This window comes from Gymnodraco acuticeps, unplaced genomic scaffold, assembly GCF_902827175.1.
Source record: "Gymnodraco acuticeps unplaced genomic scaffold, fGymAcu1.1, whole genome shotgun sequence".
NCBI lineage: Eukaryota > Metazoa > Chordata > Actinopteri > Perciformes > Bathydraconidae > Gymnodraco > Gymnodraco acuticeps.
Window position 1 is genome coordinate 1,191,171 of NW_022989752.1, and position 27,110 is coordinate 1,218,280.

The 27,110-nt window shown below is 40.6% G+C and overlaps 1 protein-coding gene across 6 annotated transcripts in view; it reads left to right on the plus strand.

Annotated features, from left to right (window-relative positions):
- Positions 1-21,777, plus strand: part of kank4 (KN motif and ankyrin repeat domains 4) — a 74,237-nt gene extending 52,460 nt beyond the window's left edge. For all 6 annotated transcript variants that reach the window (XM_034210804.1, XM_034210812.1, XM_034210822.1 and 3 more), the window contains 9 exons: positions 3,022-3,090; positions 3,517-7,062; positions 8,981-9,074; positions 11,399-11,668; positions 13,632-13,716; positions 14,049-14,268; positions 14,400-14,542; positions 15,244-15,444; positions 18,285-21,777. In XM_034210804.1, the coding sequence (XP_034066695.1) occupies positions 3,072-3,090; positions 3,517-7,062; positions 8,981-9,074; positions 11,399-11,668; positions 13,632-13,716; positions 14,049-14,268; positions 14,400-14,542; positions 15,244-15,444; positions 18,285-18,404 (4,698 nt within the window). In that variant the 5' untranslated portion in view covers positions 3,022-3,071 and the 3' untranslated portion in view covers positions 18,405-21,777. The remainder of the gene's footprint in view (positions 1-3,021; positions 3,091-3,516; positions 7,063-8,980; positions 9,075-11,398; positions 11,669-13,631; positions 13,717-14,048; positions 14,269-14,399; positions 14,543-15,243; positions 15,445-18,284) is intronic.
- Positions 21,778-27,110: the final 5,333 nt, after the last annotated feature.

Sequence of the window (27,110 nt, forward strand, 5' to 3'; positions counted from 1 at the left end):
ACACACACTGAAAAAACCGTTCAGAGTGACTAAAATGATGCCGGCACACACACTCTTCCAACACACATACCCGCGGCTACCTTAGCCTTGTGTAGCCTGTATTTGGATAAACTGAGCCTTTATGAGCTTTTGCTCATTATGACTGTAATCCAGAATGGATCATGCATCATCAGGGACTTCCAATATTTAATCAATAGCCTAACATGAATAATTTACAACTTACTGTGCTGTTACAGCTAACACATACAGTACAAATGTGTGCTTTTTCATTGAATTGTTAACAGACTTATGCAATCGCTCATAATTTATGGAAAATGATCCATATAACAAATAAATTACCAAATACAATATGATTATTTTGTTGCCCTGAGGCCTTTCATTAGTCAAAAAAGCAATGAGAGTGATTTTAATTAAAAAGGAGGATACTTAAAAAAAATGTACATCACTATGGGGAAGCTAGGTCCACTGTTTTCTGGCAGTTCTTTCAAGTAACTTTTTTTCCACATCCTCCCTTCTGTCACTTACTTTGTACCCTCCTGCCAAACGGAAGCTTCACATATTCTCCGCTCTTTATCTATTCTTCCTTTTCTCCTCCCTGCCTTTATTTTTTAAAGTTTCCCATGTTTCTGTCCCTTTTTCATTCACTCCAACTCTACCTCTGCCTCTCCGTTTTGGTAATGATCTAATTAAGAAGGGTTTTGTTGCCTGCGCCCTGTGTATAATTACCAGTGGGGTCTGCCTGTACCTCACTCAGCAATTACATGCAGCATTCTTCTGCTCCCAGATCGGCTAATTAAGCCTTTAAGGACAGCAAGCCGATTGTAGTCACATTAATTGTCAGGAGGAGTCAGGAATGCCTATGCTCTCCTGACTCCAGGGGCTAATAGTGAATTGAAGTATGGTTACCATGGTTATAATCACATGGTGTCAGATTCTGTGCAAAGGCTGTCAGTCAGTTAATCTCTGTGTTTTCATACGTGTGTAGATATCTGAAAGAGACAACATTTCAGCCCCAGGTCACTAGTTTGTTTCATTATTAGGGCTCTATATGAAGACGGGATAGGGGCCGTTCCTGTTTAAGCTGCTTGCTGGACTGGCTGTCATTTTGATTGATTGCATTGCCGGCTCATGCAATCCTTGCTTTGAAATAAACCTACTCAGCATTTACTGGAGCCGGTGTCGGGTCAGTTAAAAGTTTATTTAGAAGAAATAACTGAACTGATACACAGAAAATACCAAATGGTTTGTCCAGAGTCTTTATGCATTTGACATTTATTTTGTATCACAAACGATTGTCTGGAATTTCATGTTCTGATCCTTTTGCCTCAACAAAACAGCCACTTTAATTGGAAAAAGTGTTGCTCTAAAGACTGTTTTTTTAACATATTCCCCCTAGAACTTTATCTTCTTTGACTGTTACATTGATACCAAATAGGAAATAAATTGACAAATGAAACACTGTTACACATACAGTACCTGCACTGTGTCAAATATTTGCATCACAATAGAACATCAGTTATAATATAGTTAGCAACATCTAACTCAGGGGCATCCTAACAAATGATGCATTAAAGCATCCTTCTGTTGTGCTTGTTTCAATAAATATGCTGCACAATTAAATACTGTTGTATACCACCTAGGGAAATGTAAATGCTGATTAACATCTCACATCTTGAAGTTTGAATTCAATAATTTGTTAAACCAGAGCTTCCGTTCAACTATTTATTTGTTGTTCCTTTCTTTTCTTTGTACTATACCTATAAAGCGTTTTTGAGCACCTGTAAAAGCGCTAACAAAATAAATCTATTATTATTATTATTATTATTATTGTGCTATATGATTTCTTCATGGCAGACATTTTTCTCAAGTGACAACATTTGCATGGAAATTGCAAAAATAGTTTGTACCTATTTGCTTGAGTCTAAAAAATGATATTTCCCCCCCAGGGCTCAAGTGTTCATTTAAAATGGAACCGAGCTGCGCAGCTCACTCAAATCTTGCTGTATTGACTTTTTTTTTTAGACATATTGGATATTTTATTAGGAGGCTTTTCGAAAGTCCTCAAAGGTTTTTCTCCCCTCTCTTAATTTATTTGTTTTGACTCACTTAGTTCTACTTTTCAGTAAGCTTATTGTAAAAAAAAAGAAAATAAATGGGCAAGCAGCTCTGATTTCTGCTTCTCCAAGGGGAACAAATGAAACATGGTGGCACCAAATGGAACGTGTTTCCTTTCTCTGGGCCTATCCAGGGTTGTGACGACAATTAAATATATTTTAAAGGTCTGGCTTAGCAAAGCAAATTGAATAAGGTTAATGGATACAATAGTGCTGCTTTTCCTCTCATTGTACCATTCATATTTGCTGTTGTTTGGTATGATTTGTTGCTGAGACTGCAAAATAATGAACTGCATATTTACCTTTGTTATAACACTTAATGTCATAGCTGCATATTAGCCATTCATTATAATGCTTTTCCTCTCCTCACTATAACAATTTGGGCAGTTAAAACTGGTGCCCTGATGTACAGTATACTTCAATGTATCATTTGCTGTGTTTTGTTGTGCCTTTAAAGTATTACAGGGTTAGTATTACATTTGACATAATGTTGCAGGGTTTACCTAAATACTGTTACACATCTCTTAGATAAATTACAATCTCAGAGAAGTTACAACATATGTATTGTTGTGTACACGTATTTCACATATTCTGTACCCTTGTGTCCCTGGCAACCAAGCCTAGGCTGAAGTATTGTTTTACGTGGCTTATTGAAAATCTTTACTCAAAGAGGCAAATGATTGTTGTGTTTTGTCTTTGAGTTAAATTTGGAGGCCAATTTATTTCAACAAAAATAAACATTCTGGCCATGTCAGGGTGCATTTTCAAGAGCCTTATCCAAAATGACCAGACACTCTTACTTATTTCATTTGAAAAAAAAACAAGATGGCAGAATGATGACTTACAATGATGGATAGATTTGCTATATTTTACAACAATCTTTAACAAAGATTTCTGTTTTGTGTAGGCTGCCAGATCCAACCGTGGCATAGTCGATGACTGAGAACTCCTATTCCTATGATGGACAAGAAAAGCGGTGAGTTTTTAATCACACAATCCCCTTACATTTTGGGGATGTAACTTGCTATGTATTTTTCTGACCAAAAGCAGTAAAGGGTTTATTGGCTAAATGTGATAACTGTCCAGCCTTATATTTTATTCCAAAGTTAACACAGCATGAGCAGCATTTTGCATATTGATTGTTTTGTTTTTACACAATCACAGCATAATTACTTCCCAGTAATTGATATGATAATACATAATGAAGCAACAGTGTGCATCTCAGGACAGACTGTCTGAACAAGTGGGTGCAAAGGAATAATAATGATTTGATATAGGTTCATTTCATCAAGACATTGCACATTGCTTTCACAAATCATGGCCGTGAAGTTTCCATTATTGTTAATGTCAATTGTCTTATAGTAGGGGAAGGATTCTTCAATTAATTGTTAATTCCTTACAGCCAACGGCTTTCAGACCAAGGCCAGCGAGGGCGGTGTTCAGAGGAAGCAGCTGCCCTACTCAGTGGAAACTCCCTATGGCTTTCACCTAGACCTGGACTTCCTCAAGTATGTTGACGACATTGAAAAAGGCAACACCATCAAAAGGGTCCACATTCAGCGAAGGGTCAAGGGCCCAGCCAAATTCAGTACTCTGCCCAGAAATTTCAGCCTTCCTGGGCATGGAGCCAGGCCAACCCCCAGAGAAAAGGATAGCACATGGTCTGGGACGTCCACCCTTGGGCCCAAACCTAAATCACGGGTGACAGAGGTCCAACAGATCTATGACTTTAGAGCAAGTGAAGGGGGGAAATCCAGTCAGAGCAGCAGGGGGACAAGCAGTCAGGGAGCTGTCTATGTTTCAGAAAAGCCCAAAGATGAATCAGGAGCTGGGGCCCTGGCTGTTGAAGAGAAAGCTGTCGGGTTTCAAAGTCGTCCTAATCTGCTCAGAGCATCAAGCATGCCTATCACTCTACAGCAGCGGAAAGGCTCGGATTCAAGCAGTCCAGACCGTAATGCTGGAACACCAGAAAGTGGCTCGACAGAAAACATGTTTCGAGCTTCACCGGACATAACAGACAGGCGGTCTCTTCCTCAGGATCGGGGAGGGCTTCATCAGCAGATCACAGTGGCACTGAAGCGGGTCAGAGAGCTGGAAGAGCAGGTCAAAACAATCCCTGAACTAAAGGCCCAGATCAGTTCACTGAGAAAAGAGAGGGAGGATCTTATGATTCAGATCCAAGCCCAGATACAAGCCCAGGCCCAAGCCGAAGCCCAGGTTTCCACATCATCCTCTATAGTAGCATTACATTCAGATTCTGGGACACACTTTCAGCCACAGGGACAAAGACCTACAGAAGGGCTCAACTTAGCTCTGAAGACTCAACCCACTGGAGGCTTAGATGCTTCGGAGCGTTTGTCAACAAAGTTGGTAACTGGGAAAGGGAAACATGGGGCTACAGAGAAAAATAAAGTCTTACAAAAGGAGGGAGAATTCAATCAGGAATCTTTGAAAAGTTCCTCAGCACATGTAGAAATCAGTGTGTTGTCAGAGCAACAATCACAGATACAAACACAACAGTCGGAAATATCAGACAAACAAAAAGAGACATTCGAGAGTCCGATTAAGCATGCAGTGCAAAAGCTATCGCGGGATATTGCAGGACCAGAATTAACATCACTTAGAGTGGCTATAAAAGATGCAGAGACTAGCAGTATTGGCGATGGGGATGAAGCAAAAGGTGGACAACAGGAGGACGCAAACAGTATGCCGAATCTACAGGAGAAGCTAATGATACTCGAAGCTAAACTTACTCAGGCTAGCCAAGACCTGGAGAGAACTAATACCCTTTTGAAAGAACAAATAGATGAGAACAAGGTAAAAGAGGAGAAAATACTACAACTGAGTGATGGAGTGAGAGTGGAGTTGTACAGTCCAGAAGCATACAGCATGCCAAGACGAGAAAGTATTGACACAGGGACAGAGACAGAAACATTAGATTTTGCCAACCAAGAGACAGAGACAGAATTACCTGGTACAGTAGATAAGGGGACAGATACAGATATAATTTGTATTGAAATGTGTGTACCCCAACCAATGGCTGTAAGTATAGATCAAGGAACAGAGAGTATTCAAGTTGACACACCTGAACAGGTAGCAAAGATGGTGGCAGAAGCAGCTGCTGTGAGCCCACCAAGACCCAGAGCCAACAGCATCGAACGGGGCACAGTAACTGAAAGGATCGCTACTCAAGATCAGATGACTGAGACGCCTACAGCGGAAAGGGTAAACCAAGTCACAGAAACCGAGGGAGAGATAGAAACAGACCATCCACAGAGACCAAGGGCCAGCAGCGTAGAGAGGGGTACAGTGACAGAGAGAGTGGACACTGTCGACAGGGTGACCGAGACAGTGGAGGCACAAAGGACAGACCAGCAGACTGAGACAGAGATAGGAAGACGACAGGATAACAATCCATCCAGAGGTGCAGAAGCAGAAAGTCAAGTGAGAGAATGTGCAGGTAGTGAAAGAGTAGAATATGCAGACACTGTGGTCATTGAAAGAGTGGAAGACAAGGAAGCAAATGAAAGAAGAGGCAGTGGAGACAGTGAAAGTGTGGTAATGAAAGTTGTCACTGAGATTGCAATTACAGCTAAAGAAAGCACATCTGAACAAATTCTAGTTCCGAAAATTGTTAGTGAGGATGAAGGAAGTAGCAATCCACCTGTTGCAGAAATAGAAAATACAGAATCCAAGATTGAAATGATTATGGCACAGAATGACTCAGAAATAAAGGAAATGGAGCCCCTAAATAATGAAGTAACAGAAATAATTGAAACACAAAAGGTTGCACCGGAGATTGTAGAGGAGAAACAAATTAAAAAACATGCGATTGTGAGCGCAACAATCAAAGAAACTGTGGTCACTGACATAGTTGTTGTAGCAGCAGCAGAGAATGAAGCTGTAAAGGCAGTAGTTCCTGTCCGACCCCAGAGAGGCCGAAGGCCCTCAGCGGAGCAAGCACAGCCATCACCTCCATCACCTCCTCAACCTCAGGCTGCACCTGTCCGTCCCAGTAGAGGGTCCAGTGAAACTCTAGCCCAGGAGTCCCTGACAAAAGATCCGCCCCAGGTGCAGGTACAGGGTACACCTCATATAGAGGCCCAAACCCCAATACAGCAATCTGAACAACAGGTAAAACAACAAGCCTCATCTCTATCTCAGGTTGAGGACCAGAGCCCAGCAGAGAAGCCTCCTGGGGAGTCTAGTGAGAAGCAATCTGAATCACAACCTCAGATTGAGACTCAGGGCCCGTCTCCAGGCTCCACTGACGTACAAACCCATCCTAAATCCATTAAAGCACAGCCTAAAACCTCTGCAGCTCGACGGGACATAAAAGAGCCAAAAGCAACACGTGGATCAGGAGAAGCGCATACCCGTCCAACCCGCCAGGGGTCATCTACCGCCAAACCTCAGTCTCAGGGCTCTCGCAGAAGTTCCAGTGAGACTCAGCCCCCTCACAAAGATGTCAGCGAGACCCAATCACTACGTAGAGGCTCCAGCGAGACAGCTCAGCGTCGTAACTCAAGTGAAGCCCAGGCCTTACGTCGGGATGCTGGGGAGGCAGAGCCCTCTCGCAGAGGCTCCGGTGAGTCACCAACATCGCCTGCCGCTTTGGGCCATGTTGTAACCCGATTAACAGGGCTTCTGGGCGAGCAGTGGGCACAACTGGGGAGCAGCACTGGAACTCAACAGACGGCCAGCCAGCAGGAAAGCCCCAGCACACAGAAACAGACACCAGGGAAAAAAACAGAGGCAGCGAAGGGAGCAAAAACCAAGTCTGCGGGGAAGGCAGTCCCTGCAGCAACAACAGCGAAACCAGGAGGAAAGCCTGGTCCTTCCAAAATGAGCTCCATTCAAAGTCAACTGGTCAGCTCCCTCAGTGTCCTCTCTGCCTTCTACTCACCAGGCCAGAAAGCTGCAGCAGCCAGCAAACAGCAGGAACAAGGTAGGCCTGTGGTTCAGTTAGTAGCACATGGTTTATACTCTCTACACATTTGATTATTTGTCTGTCTTAAACCTGCCTACCTATATGTAATCAACTCAATGAGCAGAATCAATTCCGTATTCACAGAAATGATCCTCTCCTTCTCTCTTTGTAACATAATACAGTATAACATGTTCTTCAGGTCAAGAAGTCTTAAATCTTTATTAAAGTGTACAATGCAGTAGCTTTGAATCTTCATTTTCTCTCCATAAAAAAAATACTCCAAAGAAGCAGCCAAACATTGCCACAATGGTATGACAGATGTTATGGACTTTCACAATGTATGTATTTCTTGCACAGTAGAAGCAGAAGCACAAACTCACAGGGAAGTACACAAAAGCACTCTCAAATGGACACTGAAGCACATCAAAGCGACAATGCCCATTCTCCCTCCCTTGATGTCACTGTTCAGTTTCTGGCCCAGGAGCTGAAGAACAGAATCACTCTGCTATCGCACATATTTTATATTCAGAGTTCAATTTAAGTTTAATCTCGGGAATACAATATACAAAAGTGATTTGAAGTAGATTTTGAGCGAGCATGACTAATTATGTTATAGTAATATATTATATAGTAGTTAGAAGAAAACTCAGTGTTTAACTTTTTTTAAATATTAGAAAAATAAACTTCGATTGTTGTGTAGAGCATTCTTACTTATCCCAGTCACCAGAGACTTAAGTTAACCTAAAGAGATTTGTATGAACGAGTTAAATATCTCAGCGTCTCTGACTAAAGGGATGTTAAACTACAGTTTTATTTACAGTATTAGAGGATGGTAGGAGGATATATTAAAATGCAAAGTATGTTTTAAACTCTCCCTCCCACTGTGGCTATCTCCTCAGGGATACTGGATCTAAAAGCATTCTTCTTCCTAGATGGTGGTCTCAGCTAGTGGTTTCTGGCTCAAAGCCACATCCTTATGTCCTTGCATAAAACATTAAAGTGCCTCTGCATCATGTCTCGCTGTCAGGAACAACTAAGACAGCAATACCGGGCTTAAAGCCAAGGAGAGTCAGCAAAGGAGCCCATGCAGCATCAATTAGGCAGTTATACACATTAGTAGGCCTGCCAATGTCAAGGTGGTATGTTGTCATAATGGCCTATAATCATCACCTGTGAACATTGCCTTGATCGCCGAGGTGCTGAACATTTAAAAGCCAAAATTACTCCAATAGCCAGTCAATCTGATTTAATGTACTTGAACAAGTTATTCAGAGTCTTGTTTTCAGTATGTCTCCCTTGCATAATCCTTAAAAACTTAATGAACTCACATTAAAACACATTTTTATCAGGTATTCTGCAAGAAAAGTTATTTTTGCTTAATTGTATGGTACTGTTCTCTCAAATTGGTTTTATTGTTGTCTTGTGTAGAGTCTAAAAATGGTCCCCAAGCTACAATCTATGCCAACACATGGAATCTACACAATTTGTTCAGCTACAGTTACTTGTAATTGCATCCAGAGGTTCTTTAATATCATCCAGCCTCACAAATGTTACACATACATTGACACACTGCTTGTTTCTGTAAACACAGCCAACATGTGCAAACCATTATTGTCTGAAGTCTCATGAGCTACCAAAATCTGTTTGATATAGTGCTTAAACGTAACCTTTAGACATTCTTATTTGATAGATAATGCCTTTATTTTGAAGCATCTAGCAAAGGCAGATCTGAAAAATTATAATACGAGTCACTGACAAAAAAATACCGTCTTTTGAAGTATGAGAACATCTTAGTAATGATACAGAATATGAATGTTCGGTCATCTTGGGCACACACGTATACAACACACAAACACTAACATTCCACAAAGGCCTAATGAATTTTACCACCCTCCCTCCCCTTTTCTTTCCATTTCTCTTTCCTCCTTTCCTCCAGGTCTAAAATCTATTATGAAGAAAAATGGTGTTGCTGACAAGCAGGGGAACAAGGGAGCGAAGAAAAACCTGAAGTTTGTTGGGGTGAATGGAGGGTAAAAACTTATTTTTAATCAGCGTCCAATCTCTCAGTTTGACTCGTTTTCTCTGTGTGTGACAAAGTGTTTCTTCTGCCTTTTTTGTGTGTCCATGAATGTTTTGTTTAGGATAATTCCCTCAGGTATCTTTTGTCAAAGTGGCTACATTCAGAATAGCCAGTAGACAGTGCAGTAATATAATTTAAGTATACACTTTTCTAAAAAGTCCTTTACAACAAGTTATATTATTGAGATGTATGTGCTTGACCTAAGACAGGCTGTGTCTCACACAGGCATCTGCTTCATGATGTTAGTTGTCAAAGCTAGCTTGAATACACACTTAACCTCACTGCTGCTTCCGGGAGTGTGAATGTTTGTTTGTGTATGAAAAGGTGTTGTACATTGTGATGTGTGTGCATATTTTTGTCAGTATTGATGATACCTCAGTTCTTGGTGCAAGTGTGCTTATGTCAGCGTTTGCTGATGCTGGATCCCCTCGTAAAAGCTGATGAATTCTAGGTAAGCAGGTAGTAGTGGTTGGAAGAACAAAGGTGTGTCTCAAAGCAGGGAGATTATTATTTATGGCAGCTTTGTTAGTTAGCTGTCTGGTTTATAGCTATAACATGAAGCACATGGATACACACAAACACAGACATGCATTGGTGGACTGTGTGAGGATTGACAGACAGGAGTTTGCTGGATGATTACCATAACCTTAACTTTACCTGCTACATGTGTAATCGTAACCCTTAGCCTAAACCTTTAACCAAAACCAAGTCTAGTGCTAACATCAAATTGGTTGTAGGGAACAGAGTCAGGCACCAGTTGGCAAATGGGACTGTGCAGACATACTTGTTGTCCTTACTATGTTCATAAATGTGAATACCAACAAGACATAGACAGCCACCGAGCTAAACTCACACACTCACATTCCAACTAATAACCTCAGTTGTGTATTTTAGGTGTGTGTTATTTCTGTGTTGCTGTTCTTACATTCCTGAGTGGCACTGTTTTATGACCTGCTCGTCTTTGCTATGTTTTGTCAGAGCTGTGATGAGGTCTATTCCTTCTTCCCCATTTTAGAAAACGCTCTGCAAAGATAACCGAAAAACCATTCTCCAGAACAAATGAATTTTAAATGTTATTGTTTGTAAAGATTTGCTCAATAACATTGATATGTTATACAAGATTGTCTACATCTAGTTTGTCTCTTTTGAGTTTGTAACCCCCTTTACTGGATCTCTCTCCATTTGTTCCAGATGCTATTTATAATGAGATAAACATGTCAGACAACATTATTTTCTCTGACTATCTTTAGTCTTCTGCCCACAACAGGAAGTGGGCTGCTGTTTGTATTTCTTCTCTTTGGACGGTCTAACCTATCTTTGCTCTCCCTTGAGCTCCCGTGGAATCCAGGGAATGCTGTGGCCCCTGAACGCCTCATGTGGTGGGCTGTGTGTGTGTCTACAAATAAGCCTGAATCAGAGGCATTCAATATGAGACTTATCTGATCATTGGCCTCACAGAGGGTCCTTCATTATTCACCCCAATGATCACACACACCAACAACCACCCCCACACAGCTCTAAATATATCATCAGCCTTTCCTCACTGAACAACGTTGGGTTTCTCCAAGGTTGATAAATGAGTGTGCAAACATGCCATTGGATTTTAATGTATACGTTTCACTGTGTGAGGGATGTTTTGGATATTTGGCCAAGGTTGCATTAGACAAGCTTGTTTTTCATGTCATGCTCCAGGTCTAGAGGGTAATGACCTGTTCGTATTTATCTAGCCTTGGCCTGTGTTGACTTTAATGCTCTCATATTAGTTTTACCTGCTGAAGTGTTTGTGATGTGGCTGCTACTGCACACGCAGTTTTTTTTGTACATACCTTTCAGTGTTGTAACATGAGCTAATGTTCAAGTCCATGTATAATATAGGATGGATAAAGATTTTTCTAAAAAGTATTTTTCACATATTTTGCTAGGGCTATTTTTTGGTCACGAGATATCTATCACAATACATTAATAATGTAAACATGACTACATTAAAACCTGAGTACAATCAGAACAGTGGAATCTGCATTTGCCTTTATGACAGTCCCTGTAACATCATACTGTAGCAATAGTTTTTGTGCAATTTGGATCTTTTCATGTAAACTGTTTAATTTAAAATTGATAGTATGTTTGAGAAGCAATACAGTATCACAACAACATAATATTGCAAAACTCAAATTGTATTAATTTGTGATTGTTGCTTTATCATTGCTGGTATAATATGGATGCTTTTGGTGTCTCTGAAAATGGTGTTGATGTCCACTTGTTTGTGTCCACCTCCAGATATGAGTCAACATCCAGCGAAGAGTCAAGTGGAGATGAGAAGTCGAAGGTGGAAGTGGAGAAGCAAGACAGCTCAGAACCAGAGGTAGAGAAGGAAAAGGAGACGGAGCCTCAGACAGAAGAGAAGCCTGAAGAGGGAGCAGAGACCCAGCAGCAGGAAACAGAGGTGGCCCCTGAGGGAGGGGGTGCAGTGGCTGCAAAGAAGGAGGCTGAAAAAGGCCTGCTGGATCCAGAGGGCAGTGAGGAGCTCCTGGGAGAACAGGAAGAAGGGTGAGACAGAAGAGCTTCACTTGGAGTGGTTTATCAGAGTTTAAGTAAAGCTATGGAGCCTATACTGTACATGATACCACTGTAGGGCATGCTGTAGAGATACCACAGGGTACCCAATTAACTATGATTGGTCAGCATGGACTGCTTTCTGTTGATGGTATATGTTGTTGATAGTGAAAAATACATTAGGGCAAAAAGTCATCCATCTTTTTTCTGTACACAAAGCAAACCAATCTGAACTGCAAATCTTCTTGTTACTATGATCCATGCTCTCCTTCACATTGGATAAAGAAAAGTAAACGTGGAAACTTCAAAGAGTAGTCTCATATATTTAGAAATGGCAAAAGTGAGATCACTGTAGCGTATATCAAAGTGAATGAAAGTTCACAGTTATTGCGTCAAACAAAAAGCAGATAAAGCACAATACAGCCATAGAAAACGACGGTGTGACGTATGATGTCGGGGAAGGACAATAGGGTGCTTTGTTACCCAGCAACAGCACAGATACTTGTCCGAGACAGGTGGTGAATGAAGCTTTAATATACAGTGGGCCACACACACACACACACACACACACACACACACACACACACACCACACACACACACACACACACACAACACACACACACACACACACACACACACACACACACACACACACACACACACACACACACACACACAACCCCCTCCGTTCCAGCCCCCACACACCCAGTCATTACTACCTACACTTACAACCATGCTTATCTTTTGATAACTTGTAAAGACTAACTGCCACACTCTACACCTTTGATTCATACATATTCACACTAAATACACCTGTTTCCACATACAGAAGGGCAAACCACAGGTATGGCTGGTGACTTTATATCTTTATATAACATTTTCGATATCGTATAGATTTTCCTATACAACTTCTATCGATATATGTGAGGTCTTTATTAATTTGTCCTCTTTATAAAATGTCACTAATTTATGTTGACTAAGTAAGCAATGACGTTTTTTTAAATGAGAAAATCCTCAACTATTTAATTCACACTGGAATATATAAAAATAGTATTTGTTCATGTGGTTATTTACATTGACCATTTATTTATTGAAATAACAGAAAACGACCTAACCTACTTACATTACTATCAAGATATGAGATAACCTACAGTATGTTGTGATTGCCCATCACTACGCACAAGCACACACAACTTCTCCGTCACAATGTAGTAAAAGCTGCTCTCACTCTTATAGAGGACTAAGACAGACACCCAGACAAGCTTAGTTCCCAAAAGGGTCTGGTAATAAAAAAGCAAAACAACCAGCAGTGTTGTTCTCCCTGTCACTGACTGATCACTTATCAGTCTCAGGTATGTGGACAGAGCAGAGGGCCCCTGGGCCACACCGTAGATGGGGCCCCTGGGAGAAGGCAGGACTTATTAACTCATCACTCAGCTTATGTCTGATCATTCCTACGCATGTGTGCTTATAAAAGAATGTGTGTTATTTCTGGAGTACAGTACACAGTGAATGTGATCCACTCAGGCTTAGTGCAGCTTGACATGTACAGTATGAGCACCTGGTGGATCATATTTGGCAGTGAATCAGTGTTAACCGTTGAGGAGGTCTGCATGTGCCATCCGTGTGTCAGAATGTTGACAGATGTGTGTGTACACTACACAGGCCTGCTACGTATCTTTTATCTTTAGTTTTTTATCCCAGACAGACTTTACACAAGAACCTATGTAGCCGTCTCTTGGCCATATGTTATGAAGACTTGATGGTATTTCCACATGAAAGCTGAAAAAACAGTAAAGAAAACAATGGAAAGAACAGATGTGGAGTGTGCTGGGTTGTTTTTTCACTTCCAGATACTCCTGGTCAAATTGAAAGTTCTTTACTAAAATAATATTTAGAAAAATTACTTAGGATGGGAAAAAATACTTAATGTGGCGTCTGGTCTTTGTTTGCAGAGAGAAAGTGGAGCAAAGCTTCATAAATGCCTGCTTCTATGTAAAAGACCGCATGGAAGAGGTCTCATCCCCAGATAAAGAAATGGTAAGAGGATCTTTTGGCTGCTGCTTTTTTTGTTATAAAATGATTCTATATTCTTCATCAAATCTGATTTGACTGCATGTTTTTTGGTTATTGGATTGAGTTTCTTAGACCCTTATAACATGGATTTCTCTTGAGGGAAAATGCTTCAGTTTCATGGTTAAAGTTCTGCTATAGCTCTTTGATTTATTAGATTAAAAAGGCTTGCAGTGCTATTCCTCAGACTGACAATGCACGCCACTCAATAGCCCACACCATAAAAAAGGATGTTCAGGGAACAGTAACAATTCTGCCACAGGCGCCTTCTTCATTTATATATCTGTTTCTCTCTCCAGCGTCAGGTTTTAGTGGTGCTCTACCAGGAGTGGTTCAAGATTTCCAGTCAGAAAGATTCGCAAGCCGATACTGTCAGATTATACCTGCGACAAGTGGGCTTGACCACACCAACTCTCCTGCCATATGTAGTTAACTTGACTGATGGCAATGGGAATATGGCCCTCCACTACAGTGTGTCACACTCAAACTTCCCTGTGGTCAAACTGCTGCTGGACACTGGTAAGATGCACACAATGACAGAAACACAATTTGAACCAAAGATAGTAGTCAGATGAGGCTGCTTAACTATGCACACAATTGCACAAAATCCTCTTTATTCTGATAAAACATTGTGTTTTTGTGTGCTTCAGGTCTATGTGAGACAAACAATGTGAACAAGGCAGGCTATACTCCAGTGATGCTGGCTGCACTGACGGCTGCTGAGAGCCCTGATGACCTGGAGGTGGCACAACAACTGTTGAGACAGGGTGACGTCAATGCATGCTCGAGACAGGTAATCTATTATCTCGCACTGACTCATTGGGGTCCCAATATCAACGGTTTTTACTGTGTTGAGGTTTTATAGTTGTACGGGAAGTTGTTGTCAAGGCACAGTAAGCCTGGGAATTTCTAAAATACCCTGGGGAAATTAGTCCATGTTACAAGCAGATGACTTTATATATATATATATATAGAAATTGTATTCATTGGGATAAACCCCTTGAGATGCACCATCTCGTTTTCAAGGGGGTCCCGACAATAGCAACAACTTACAGACATACATAAACAAAAAGACAAAATGCAAAACATGACACATGTTTATAGGAATACACAGAACAGAACTAAATGTATAAATGGTATAAGAGCATATTTCCTGGATATAAACACCCAAGTGTCCCTTAACCCTTATTTGTACCACTTTCTATTGGAATAATTTGTCTTAGGAAAACGTTTTATTTTAAAATAACTTCTGTGATCATTTTTGGCAGTTTTGACTTGCATGCAGACTTATAGTCCAAGTACATACATATTGGTTCAATTTCAGAACACCTGAATATATTTAAATGTTCCACATTAACGTACATTCCCTACATGTCCTCTTTATCTTCCTCTATTTCCTCCCTCATCTCCAACCCTGCATCTCTTTATCTCCCCCTTATAACTTCCATCTCACCATTTAATTTGAATTCTCTGTATCTCTAATTTATTTTCCAGGCGGGCCAGACGGCCCTAATGCTTGCGGTGAGCCACGGCCGCGTTGCCATGGTGAAGCTGCTCCTGAGCTGTGGTACGGATGTAAATGCCCAGGATCGCGAGGGCTCCACGGCCCTGATGTGTGCCAGCGAACACGGACACACAAACATCGTTCGTATGCTGCTGGAGACGGGTCGCTGTGACATCAGCCTCATTGATAAGGTATGCTGTTGTTGAAATTACACAACCAGATTCTCATCCAAGATTGTTTAAAGGTATCAAAGGTGATATGCCTTCTGTATGTGTTCTCTCTTCTCTGACATACAAGACCTCCTTGCAATCATGTTCAGATTGCCCATGCTTTCGCTCCAGAATTTATATCCAGTATTTTGTCCTTGAAGCGGTTTATTTTATTATTTTTTTAAACGACTAAACCGAGGCATTTTTGTTTTTCGCACTTCACTGCACTCATGTTAAAGCCTTAAATCCCATGGTTTAGCTGTTGCCTTGCTGTGTCGGCAGGTTTACAAATAATCAAAATGTTGCATCAAATCAGAAAGCAGCTCAATCCAGACAAAGACAAAATTAAGAGGTTGTCTCTGTAGGCAAATTATGTCCTCAATGTGGTTTCACCTTTACCTCCCTAAGTAGCCATGTACAATTGATAGCAATTGAAGCCCATGAAGTAGCTCCGAAAACTGTCCTCTAGCTTCAAATGGCAATTTAAGGCTAGCTCCAAAAGGGAGCAATCTCCATATACCCCCATGTTAAAATGATCAACGTTACAGCAGAAATAACAATGTTTACAGCCTGGTAAACCAATGGTTTTGGTCTCTATAGCTATGTTTCCCCTTTAGTTTAACTGTCCAGGGGTACATTTGAATATAACTCATCCATTTTAATTATATTAAGATTTAAAGTAAATAGCACCAGGGACGTGGTGGCTATGAGCGTCTCAGACCGAAAGTAGCTTGAGTCTACTCCTCTGCATCAACCTGGCCGGTACCAACTTCTTTGACAATTCCTATTTTTGGATTAGCACAGAGTTAGACTGATGACTGGTGATGTCACTGTCAGAGCTGCCCAGTTATTAGGAAGGCCTAAGACTTCCTGTCAGTGCTGCTTTATTTGGACAGTAAAACATACTTAAGGGTGAATTATTTATTAAAACACTAGTAATCAATGCTTCATCTCAAGATGCAGTTATTGGCTGCTTGTATTACATACAGTAAATGGTCACATGGCCAAGGACTGGCTCACACACTTTCAAATGTGTCTATATTTAGCTGCTCCTGCGGCCACTGTTAGGTGTCCAGTAAAGGTTTAGAGAATACAATAGCTGAAGCCTGGCCCACACATGGTAGATTGATTGTTATACCTATCGCATTATTGATTTCTGTGGATGGTTGATTGTCCACTGCAGCCCGAATTGGCCCGTCAGAGAACGGCCATATCTCAACCTTTCCCTAACTCATCGTAAACAGTCCAATAAACACTGCTGTTAACACTGATCCTGCTGCTTACTAAGCATTTCATAAGCTCGACCTCCACACCTGAATATAGTTGTTGGCTTTGATTCTTGTTCCAAAGGATGCAGATATTGTCACACCTTATACAACACAATATGTTGATGCTTCCAACACTACCGTACCATTGAAGCATTTCTACAACACTTTTTCCAGTCCAAAACACCTCACCTAACTTAATTATCCCCAATCACTAGAAATCTGTCGTACAAACTATCTGTAGATTGTCAAACCTGGATTTGACTTAATCACATGGGTAATTGAGATTCATCTACCATCAGCCATGTGCCTCTAGTGGGTTAAGTACTGTGTGACTCCATGACAACACATATGCACTATACTGTAATTGGAGCTGGTAGGGGGTAAAATCATCTCAAAACTATTTTATATTATATGCATGACATTTCAAGCTGTTTTTGTGACAGGTTTGTGCAAACGTACACAACACTGCATTAACACCGTTTCGAGACATCTGTATCACAATGAGTCATGAGGTGTCTGTCAGTATGCAGCCTTGTCACGTCTAGTTTGCTGTAATTTCTAATATCAAGCATTTGATTAGAAGAATAAATACAATACGCAAGGACACACACAGAGAATTATGCAGTTTGTTACAAACAGCTTTATAGAGCATTGACAGTTCACTCAGCACTGAAAACGGACTACTTTGTGTCTTAATTGAAGTATCAGTATCCATCACACAACCCATCTCAATCTAGCATATACAGAGATGGATTTGGCATTTTCTGCTAGTAGATCATGGTTTGCTCCGTAAGTAATGAGAAGGATTAGTTTCATGAGACAGCTAAAAATGTGTCAGCTGTTAATCAATACATCTTTGAATATAAACGAACAAATAAAAACTTGAGTGTCCAATTATTAATAAGAGCATTACAACTAAAAGCATCAATGTGATTAGCAATACTTTGCCATACTATGTGATGGCTTAAGCCAAATAATTCTTTAATTGGTCGTTTAGCTTTTTAAAATGTGTTTTTAGTGCCAGTATTCATATTGCTGCTGTATAGAAGATTTAGATTGTATTTACATTATATTTTTCTATTTGTTCTTTGAAGTCTTGCATGCCTTCCGACATTATTCCCCCATCTTTCCCTCATTATATTCTGCATAACTCCACCCAGGCTTACTATATAACCCTGGACAATTTCACAGGCAATTTCAGCATGAATCTAAGAAGCTTTGCAGCAGATTATTATGATCTTTGCTGCACATTTTGGTGTGTAATTTCTGTAAAAGATAATTAGATCAGATTGAGAGAAACGTGACAGATCATTCCTTCATCTGGTGTATCCACAAGAGAAACATTCAAAACTTATTTCCACATACTGAACACAGCTTTTCAAATGATACAGTGTAGCATTGCCTGCATTAGGGTGCAGTATAGTATAGGCATGTACTATAATAATAAGTTGTCAGAGGAAGAGCAACACAACACTGCCACTGTCAGGATAAGAAGAGTCACTACAATGATCGTTGATGTGAAACTGTAAAGTGTTCTCGTTTTTTTCCCCTCAGAATGGACAGTCAGCACTGTCTGTGGCAGAAGCAGCCTCCCACCAAGAGATAGTTGATCTGCTGAAGACCCACGCTGAGACCCGTGCCTCTGAGCCCTCGACTAACGCAGACCTCCTCTGAGCCAACACTGTTTACGTCTCCAAACCACCAAGGCCTCCTGACTCCCAAACCTTCAATTTACAAAACCCACCAACCAAGACAGAAAAGGTTGAATTGAAGATGGTAACACCTTACAATAGTCTGAATGACCAATGGAAAAAAAGCTGTGTTTACTGTGGAACTACATTTAAACCTCTGAGACTGGAGTGTCCAACAATGGGCAGACATATTTTTCTTCCACATCTCTGCCAACATGCCCTGTGGGTCTTTATGGATATGCTGCATTAACCACTCAGTGGATGGACAACAAACACGGCCCGGTTGAATAGATGTTAAGCCGCTGCCATGGTGACAAGTGTGATTGACAAGGAGAGATGGCAAGAATATAAAGTGGGAGCAGGGATGGACGGACTGGCAAGAGATATTCTGAAAAACTTGCTGCTTCTTATCATCAACTAGCTCATCAAGCTAAATGCTATAAGCACATGATCTACCTTTCAAATATATTGTATATGACATTATTTCTATTTTTTTCCTTCATGACATTGACATCATTCTTTCCATAATTGGACATAAGCCATTATGAGAACATATAGTATACGTATAGTGTTATTCTAAACAGATTATAAATCATAAACAAACACAGAAACTGTATTTTCTACTGCACTTTTTTATTGTTATTGTCAGTGTACAGTTAATAGTCCTCAATATTATTAGTATCGGTGTCCACAAGAAAGTATATATCTCCAAAAGTGTATCTGTATAATAGTATAGAACTCATGGTGAAATTTCCTATCATTCAGTGGATATTTAACAATATTTAATGTATTGTTTGTGCCATAGTATTGATGTTTTTCACATACGGGACATGGGTGTTCGTCATGTGTGAATTTTCTTAATACAAATGGTTTAGATGGAGATGGAATGACACAAAATAAATGATTTTTTTTATAACCACAATATAACCAGATTTAAGAAAGACAAAAGTCTTCTAATGCGAAGATTGTTCTGTTCGGAAGGTGCTGCATGCCAATACACAGTTACTCCCCCTACTGGCTGTCTTAAAGTACTAAACAACAGTATGTTGTAATACTGTCTGTTCCCATGACCGACATCTCTCTCTTTCTGCGTCCCTCAGTACAAATATAATATATGTATTGTTCGCCTGCTCGTTTAAAATCAAATCTTGTATGCAACTGCTACAAAATGCACAATGAATGTCAGGCTGGCTGTGATACATTCCAAGAAAACAATGTAGCAAGTCTAACTATACCGGCATGGACCATGGGACTAACAGAGAAACCGACTGTCAGTTCAGACATAGGAATGAGTCTGAATATATTTTACCATGCGCGACTACAGACACTTAATCTCTTAAAATAAATACAAAAGATCTGCCTGTCTTCAAGTTACTCACACTGGTTCATTTTGTTCCTGCCTCATATTTGAAAACAGTAAAGATTTAAAAACCTTAAGCAATGGGTTGTTAAAGGCTTGCAGTCCTAAAAGAAGCAATATGTATGAAATACTATTTTTTAAATTAAAAGAGGGGAGTGACTTCGGTCTATAGCCTTAATCAGAAGACCATCCTACATTTTAGAGATAAGATGTGTTCCAGGGAGTGTTTTCTTTTGTTTCTGTTCTCCACCAACCTACACCCATATTTCTAAAGTATATTAATATACAGTCGTACTGGTCTGAGAAAATGTTTACAACCTAACAGTTGCCCTTCAGTGACCCCTACAGGAAACCCCCAAATGTTCAGCAGTTCTGGAGATTACCATACCATATCATTGTGTTTTGAACACAAGCTTTCCTAAAGTGAGGGAACTCCAAAAGACTCTGGATAATGCACCAATTACCATAATGCTACAAGTGGTATTGTTTTGTTTGACCCTCCCTGTCTGGTACATGCTTGAATCTTTCATACTCCATGCCCCAAGTTTGTAACACCCTAATGCCATTGTCTGGGTTACTTAATCTGATTTTACAAACCCACCAGAAAACGGTTGTTTCTGTTTGCCTGGGGATTGCTGGGGTTACTTAAGGTGGAATTTAAAGGGAAATACCACTCATTATAACAACTGCCAAATGGTCGATAACAGTCCAGTCTGCATTTACAGTCCAGTCCGAAAATAAATCATATTCCACAGAAGCAAGATTGTGGTCCAAGACTTGGATCACATTAAAAGACTCTTCAGTATCTGTGTCTGAAAACTCAAACAGCTTGACTCTTAATACTTTTAGAAAGATGGATTCCAAATACATTGCTTTGCTTCAGTCATAATACATTTATATTACCATGAATACAGTATGTAGGGCGGATTTAACAACTTTCTTTCTGAGCTGCGGTGTGATCGGACCACTGAAACGTTATTAATATGGGTGCTAATATGGGAGTAGGACGTATAATAATAATACATTGACATGAAGATATATTTATTTCATGAAGAACATTGATTATATAGAAGTAAATGGCCACAATGAGAATGTTGGGGCTTAGCGATCAGATCATCATTTGTTGAGTCACAAAGTAGCACAGATTTGCTCAACAATGATGCTGCATTTACACAGGATCAGAGAACATTTATTTTTAAATTAATTCAGCACATTAAGGGAAATAAATTAGAGTCTGTGTAGCTTCCCTTATGTCACACTGCTAAAGGATGATCCGATCTGTGCTGTGGGAAATATCTGTTACATCTGGTCTTCCATGCCTGTGTATTAAGTCTTTAAACAAATCATGTCGTCCATATGTTTAATCCAGTGTGACCTAGATGTTATTTGGTTTCATAGCTGGCCAAACACCAAAGAAGTGAAATGAAATCTGTTCCACATGGGGTTAAATATATAGTTTCTGTTCCTGTAAATGTACCCAAATACATGTACATACAGTATCGTGAAAAATATATAACAAGTATTGTCTGACAGTTTGCTCTAAAAATTATATAAGTATTTATTCCAAATGCTATATTTTTTACCGTATATAGTATACTTATGTATGCATGGACAAATATTCCAGTGATACTGTTGGAGGGGAATTTGAATGATTGAAAATGATGCTGGGTGTTCCCTCATGATGTGATTATACAGCTTATCTTTGACTGGTTGGGTGGTATTGTACATGTGCGGTGTTGACAAGGTTGTGGACTGTGTCATGTGCCCTTTATTGCTACATTTTAAATTTGTGGGGAAATTATAAAACAGATTAACACTGGCTAAAAGTTAAAAGGGCAAAGTCTCCCTTGTTTGGGTAACCATCTAAAAATCAAAGTCTATGTACATGACAGGGTCAAGATTTAAAAACCTGTACCTCTCTGTAAAGTTCCTTGTACAATGGGCTTATATGTTGCGAACCAGAGAACTACTCTGGAATAAATATGAAGATTAAAAACTTGTTTCATGTTCTCGATTATTTCCAACAAATAATAGCAGCTACTGATAAGTTTAGATGTGTTTATTTATTTGTTTTTTGCCTTTGTTGTCAGTTATGCAATCAGTTTGGATGTGCAAAAAAAGAACTGAACTGTTTCTAATACAAAAACTACATTTCAGACAATCCAATTTACTAAACCTTGTTTCATTATATCCGGGAACCTCAATGGCAGATAAATATTAGCAGGCAAATTACTGTATAGAGATGGTAAGATCAGGTTGCATTACATTCATTATTTTCAGCTTAACAAGGGAAAGACAGAACCAAATAGTGCAGCTTTTCCATCACACACATCAAGAATGTGTGAGAATTCTAAATTTGATGAATATCAAATAAACTAAATTGATGGATATATTTTGATTTGCGTAATCTCATCTCATGACTGATGTGAGTGCAACTGTATGATAACGCTTTATCTTTAAAGCAGTTTTTTGAATGCAGTTATCCATGTTAACATGCTGCTGTAACATTGTTTTATTTTCACTTTGGGTTTTATAAAGTATATTTAATCTAATGTTTGGCTCTCCGCTCCAACGCCATGATATGATGTAATAAGAAACAGTGGCCAGCAGATGGTGGTATTGTAGTGTGGTAAGAACACTAACTGAGGGATTTTCAGGTCTTGGATAATTGAAAATGGTTTCACACCTTCCTAAAGGAGGATTGTTTATCAGGCAGAAATGTATAAACAACACAACACAAAGGCTCTTACTTAATCACTGGAGGAAGAAATCATATTTCTTAGTATGCATGTATATTACATATTTAATAACAAGTACAAGTCCAGAAGTCCTGGCAAAGATATTACATAAGGAAAGTAGAAGTTGGCTACTGAAATGCAGAATATCGGTGTCAGTCAGTTAAACTAGAACATTGCACTCAAGTTTAAGTAGGCCTACTAATACTTTAAAGAAAGTTTTCTTAAGTAGGCCTACATTTTGAAGTACCTAACCTATTTAAATAAAAATGTAGAAACATTGGTCTATTAAAATATACTCTGCAAATACTTGTATTGAAGACCATATTTAGGCTACAAAAAAGGAATACCATGGTGAAGTTAGTTTTGGTTTTTGATATTCGACAGACATGTATATATATAAAACCTATATATATAGGTTTTATTCTGTAATACACAGGATAAACACACACATCAGTTGAGCTAAATAAACAGTGGGATGTTGCTCAGTCCGAAGCTAAGAATCATTTGACACTGTTATGATCATATATGCCCCTTTCACATCATCGCGTTTTCAGCTCCGGCTCGGAGCTGGAGCCTGAAAAGTGCCGGTTTCTCCTGTTCACACCGCAGCGGCGCCGCCTCTTAGCTCCGGAATCCGGTTCACTTCCAGCTCCAAAAAATTGTCGGTCTAGAGCAGTGTTGGGACTAACGCGTTACAAGTAACGCGTTAGTCCCGTTACTGTAACGCCGTCATGTTGGCAGTAACTAGTACTCTAACGCATTACTTTTTATTCAGTAACTCAGTTACCGTTACTACATGGTGCGTTAATCCGTTAGTTTGTTTATATAGTCCACAGCCAGGCGAACATAGATGAGAACTGTACTTAAGTACAGTACTTGAGTAAATGTACTTAAATACTTCCTGTGTCACATGCGGAGGCGGGCTGTGGGCGTGTTTGTGTTGTTTACTAACAAGACTATCATGGCGGCGGCGGAGCTCAAGTCTAGTTTCTCCACCTGGAGATATTCTCACTATTTCACTTTTGTTGAGCACAAAGAAAAGAACGTTTTAGTTAGTGCTGTAGCGACGCGTCGTCGACTTCAAAATATCGTCGGCGACATATTTCCGCGTCGACGCGTCGCTACACACACGTGGGTCACCCAAAGCAACAAGCAGTTCGCAATCGCACTTCAAACACAATGGAGACTGAAACGGCTACCACCTCCTCCTCACAGGATTGCGCACGAAGCCCCCAAACGAAAACATCTCGCCCTAGGTCTTCAAAAGCATGGGAATATTTTAAAGTTAGTCCAAAACGCAAAGATATGTATATATTTATATCTCACTGAGACTGCTGCATAGCCTAGCAGAAGCAGCAGCTAGCTGTGGTGGCTACCATTAGCAGCTAGCATTTGCTCTCCGATTTTTTACATAAAATGGAATTATGGATTATAAATTCAATCATTTTTTTATACATAGACGTTAAAAACCTATGGATTAACCGATTCAGTCGCGTTTTTTCTCATTTTAATGCCATTGAACACGTATTTTGATCAGATTGACAGCTACGGCGGTGAGACGATCTCCCTAGAAGCTCTGTGAAGGTACGTGTTGTGATGACTGTATTTGCTTCCCCTGTCGCGAGTCCGGATCACTCAGTGATGATACTATATACCTACATAATCTGTGGAGTCTCAGCTTTAATCGGATATATTGTATGTGCAGCTACGATAAGTAATAAGGGTACTTTTATCTTGAGTTCTGTGCCAATGTCCGTTAGCATTTTTCGCTCAGGGGTCATTTGGATGCTTCTTATGAGACTTGTGTTTTGTTTTGGTAAACATGGTTTGTATCGTCAATTAGCTGAGATTATTTCCGTTAACCTGGTATAACACATTAATAGGTTCTTAAATATTAAGATCCCCTGAGACACAGTATCGTGAAAAAAATTTTTTTTACATTACGTTTTTTTTACATTACGTTTTTTATGAATTGAACAACAGAAAAATAATCGTTAGATTAGTCGACTAATCGATCAAATAATCGCCCGATTAATCGTTTTCAAAATAATCGTTTCCCCCCAGCACTAGTTTTAGTTAAATGTAAGTTGTGTCTTGGCGGGTCAAAGATCCTATCTACTGCCCAAACCAGTAATTCAAATCTCTTAAAACATCTGCAAAAACAACATGCTGGGACGAAGCTAGTAGCTAAGACCACAGAGACTCAGCCGACGCCACTCCACCTCCACCTAAGCAACAGCGGCTGGATTTTAACCAAGGGACTGCTAGCCAGGGAAAAGTCGATAAAGCCATTGCACGGTATGTTGTAGAACACATGCAGGCTATTGCTACAGTGGAGTCACCCGCTTTCAGGGAGCTAGTTAGCATGATAGCATGTCCGGGCGGCACACGGCATATGGGACGGAAAACTTTTTCGAACTACCTGGAGAAAGAATATACAAAAATGGAAAGCCAGCTAATATCGATGCAATCCAGATTGCATATAAGGCATGTCAAGTTGATCAACAGATTGTATTATTCTCCAATGCAATAACAGTACTGAAATCAAGGCTATAAGGGCATTAATGGGAGCCCTTTTTTGCAAGTAACGAAAACGTTACTTTGCAAAGTAACGCATTATTTTTTTAGTAACTAGTAAAGTAACGGAGTTACTTTTGACATGAAGTAACTATTAATGTAACTAGTTACTGGTTTTCAGTAACTAGCACAACACTGGTCTAGAGGCAAGAGCTTCGGAGCTAAGAGGTGGCGTCACTTACGTCTCTCTTACGTCGAGGCGTGCAGGAAACTAAACCCACCTCCCCTGAACATGGGTCGACTGTCATGCCTGCCTACAAGCAGTAGTGCTTATAAACACACTTTATAAAGTCAGGCAACACTAACCAGGCTTCGTGTGATTCTGTTTATTTGTACCTTACTTTGACCATCCGTTCACTGTTATTGATCATTGTGGAGAGAGGCAGGCGTGTTGTTTTGTATTATAGCAGCTATCGGATGGAATCAATACATGGGCTGCACAGGTTGTCGTGTCCGACTATCACAAGTAGAATCATAATAAAAATACGCCGGTAAAATGTGCCTGAAGAAAACGGTTTATGCCACAATAGGATAGCAATAGCAAGTAGTCAGTTTAGCTTCGGTTGCTATGCTAACATCACCCATTGTATACCAGAGAAACTTTCATAACAGCGTTGTGATACCAAACAGCGTCAATTCAGACTGACACACATTCACTTAGGCTAAGGGGAACTGGGGATATGTATCAGCTGCTTGTGTGAGTCGGACAGTGAATACTTTAGAGCGGCCGCTGCAGTGTGAGATAACCGGGAGCTAACGGGAGAATAAACTCCCGCGGTCGGTAAATGCCGCAAAAACACATTAATAAACAATGAACCACGGCACTCTGGAGAAAAGCATAAGGTTGGAGAAGTCGTTATTTAATTTAATCTGGCTTTGTGTGATTAAAAGCAACACGATCATCGACCCGACGCAGTTGTTGTTGTTGTGAGCGCCGTAACGCCGTTGGGGAGCAAATCAGCGATGTAAACGGTGACGTCATGACGCAGCAGCGGCAGCACCAGTCGGGCTCTGGGCGGTGTGAACAGAGCAGGAGCAGAAAAGGGAAACCGGAGCTGAACCAGAAAAGCTCTAGCTCGGAGCTAGAAAGGGAAAAGCGCTGGTGTGAAAGCCGCATCTGACAGGCATAACATTCGTCACACCATAATCGAATGTCACTGTGCATAGAGGGCCAATAGCACACACTATTTGCACGTGCCAAAACGCGTTCATATGCCAGGTGAGCACCATGCAAGTGTCCCAGGACCTCTGGAACTAAGACAGCAGGAACAACAAACTGAGTAGACTGCCCTGCCTCAGACAGCCAAACAACTCTACATAAAAGTCCCTCCACAAAAGTCAGCCGGGGAAACTCATGCCAAAGTCTCTTCACACCCCGACTAGCATATTTTAACCTCCATCTAGGGGGCCGTTGGCCATGCTCCAACCAGGCCAAAACTTGTCCGATGTCTGCATCCTTTTGCTGGAGCTCCCTAATACCGGAGCCATCATGTGACAGAGTGAAGATTAGGGTCTGGTCCACTGAAGACCCTGAGTCAGGAGAAGGAGGGCCTGAAATCGGTCCCTGGGCTTGGGCCGTGGCAGGAGTCCCCACAGCACACACACTAGGACCACTGTCCCCAGCGCCAGGGAGAATTGTACTCAAGGGAGCGGCTGTGGCATAGAGACTGCCTGAGTTCTCCAAAGCTTCAGGGGTGTCAGGCCTGCGTGAAAGGGCATCTGCATTTGTGTGTTTGGCCCCACTCTTGTGCACAATCACCCAGTCGTATGGGTCCAATACCAGAGCCCAACGGCTACGACGCCCCGTCCTGTCATTGTCAACCTGAAGTCGTCACAGACCCAACAAAGGTTGGTGATCTGTGATAATTGTGAAGGGGAGAAGACCCAAGTAATGCCTGAAATGACACACTGCCCACACTATCACCCACAGCTCCCTGTCGTAGGTAGACCAACGCCGTTCAGCTGCTGTGAGGGAGCGACTAGCGAGTCACACCACACTCTCCTTCTCAACTTC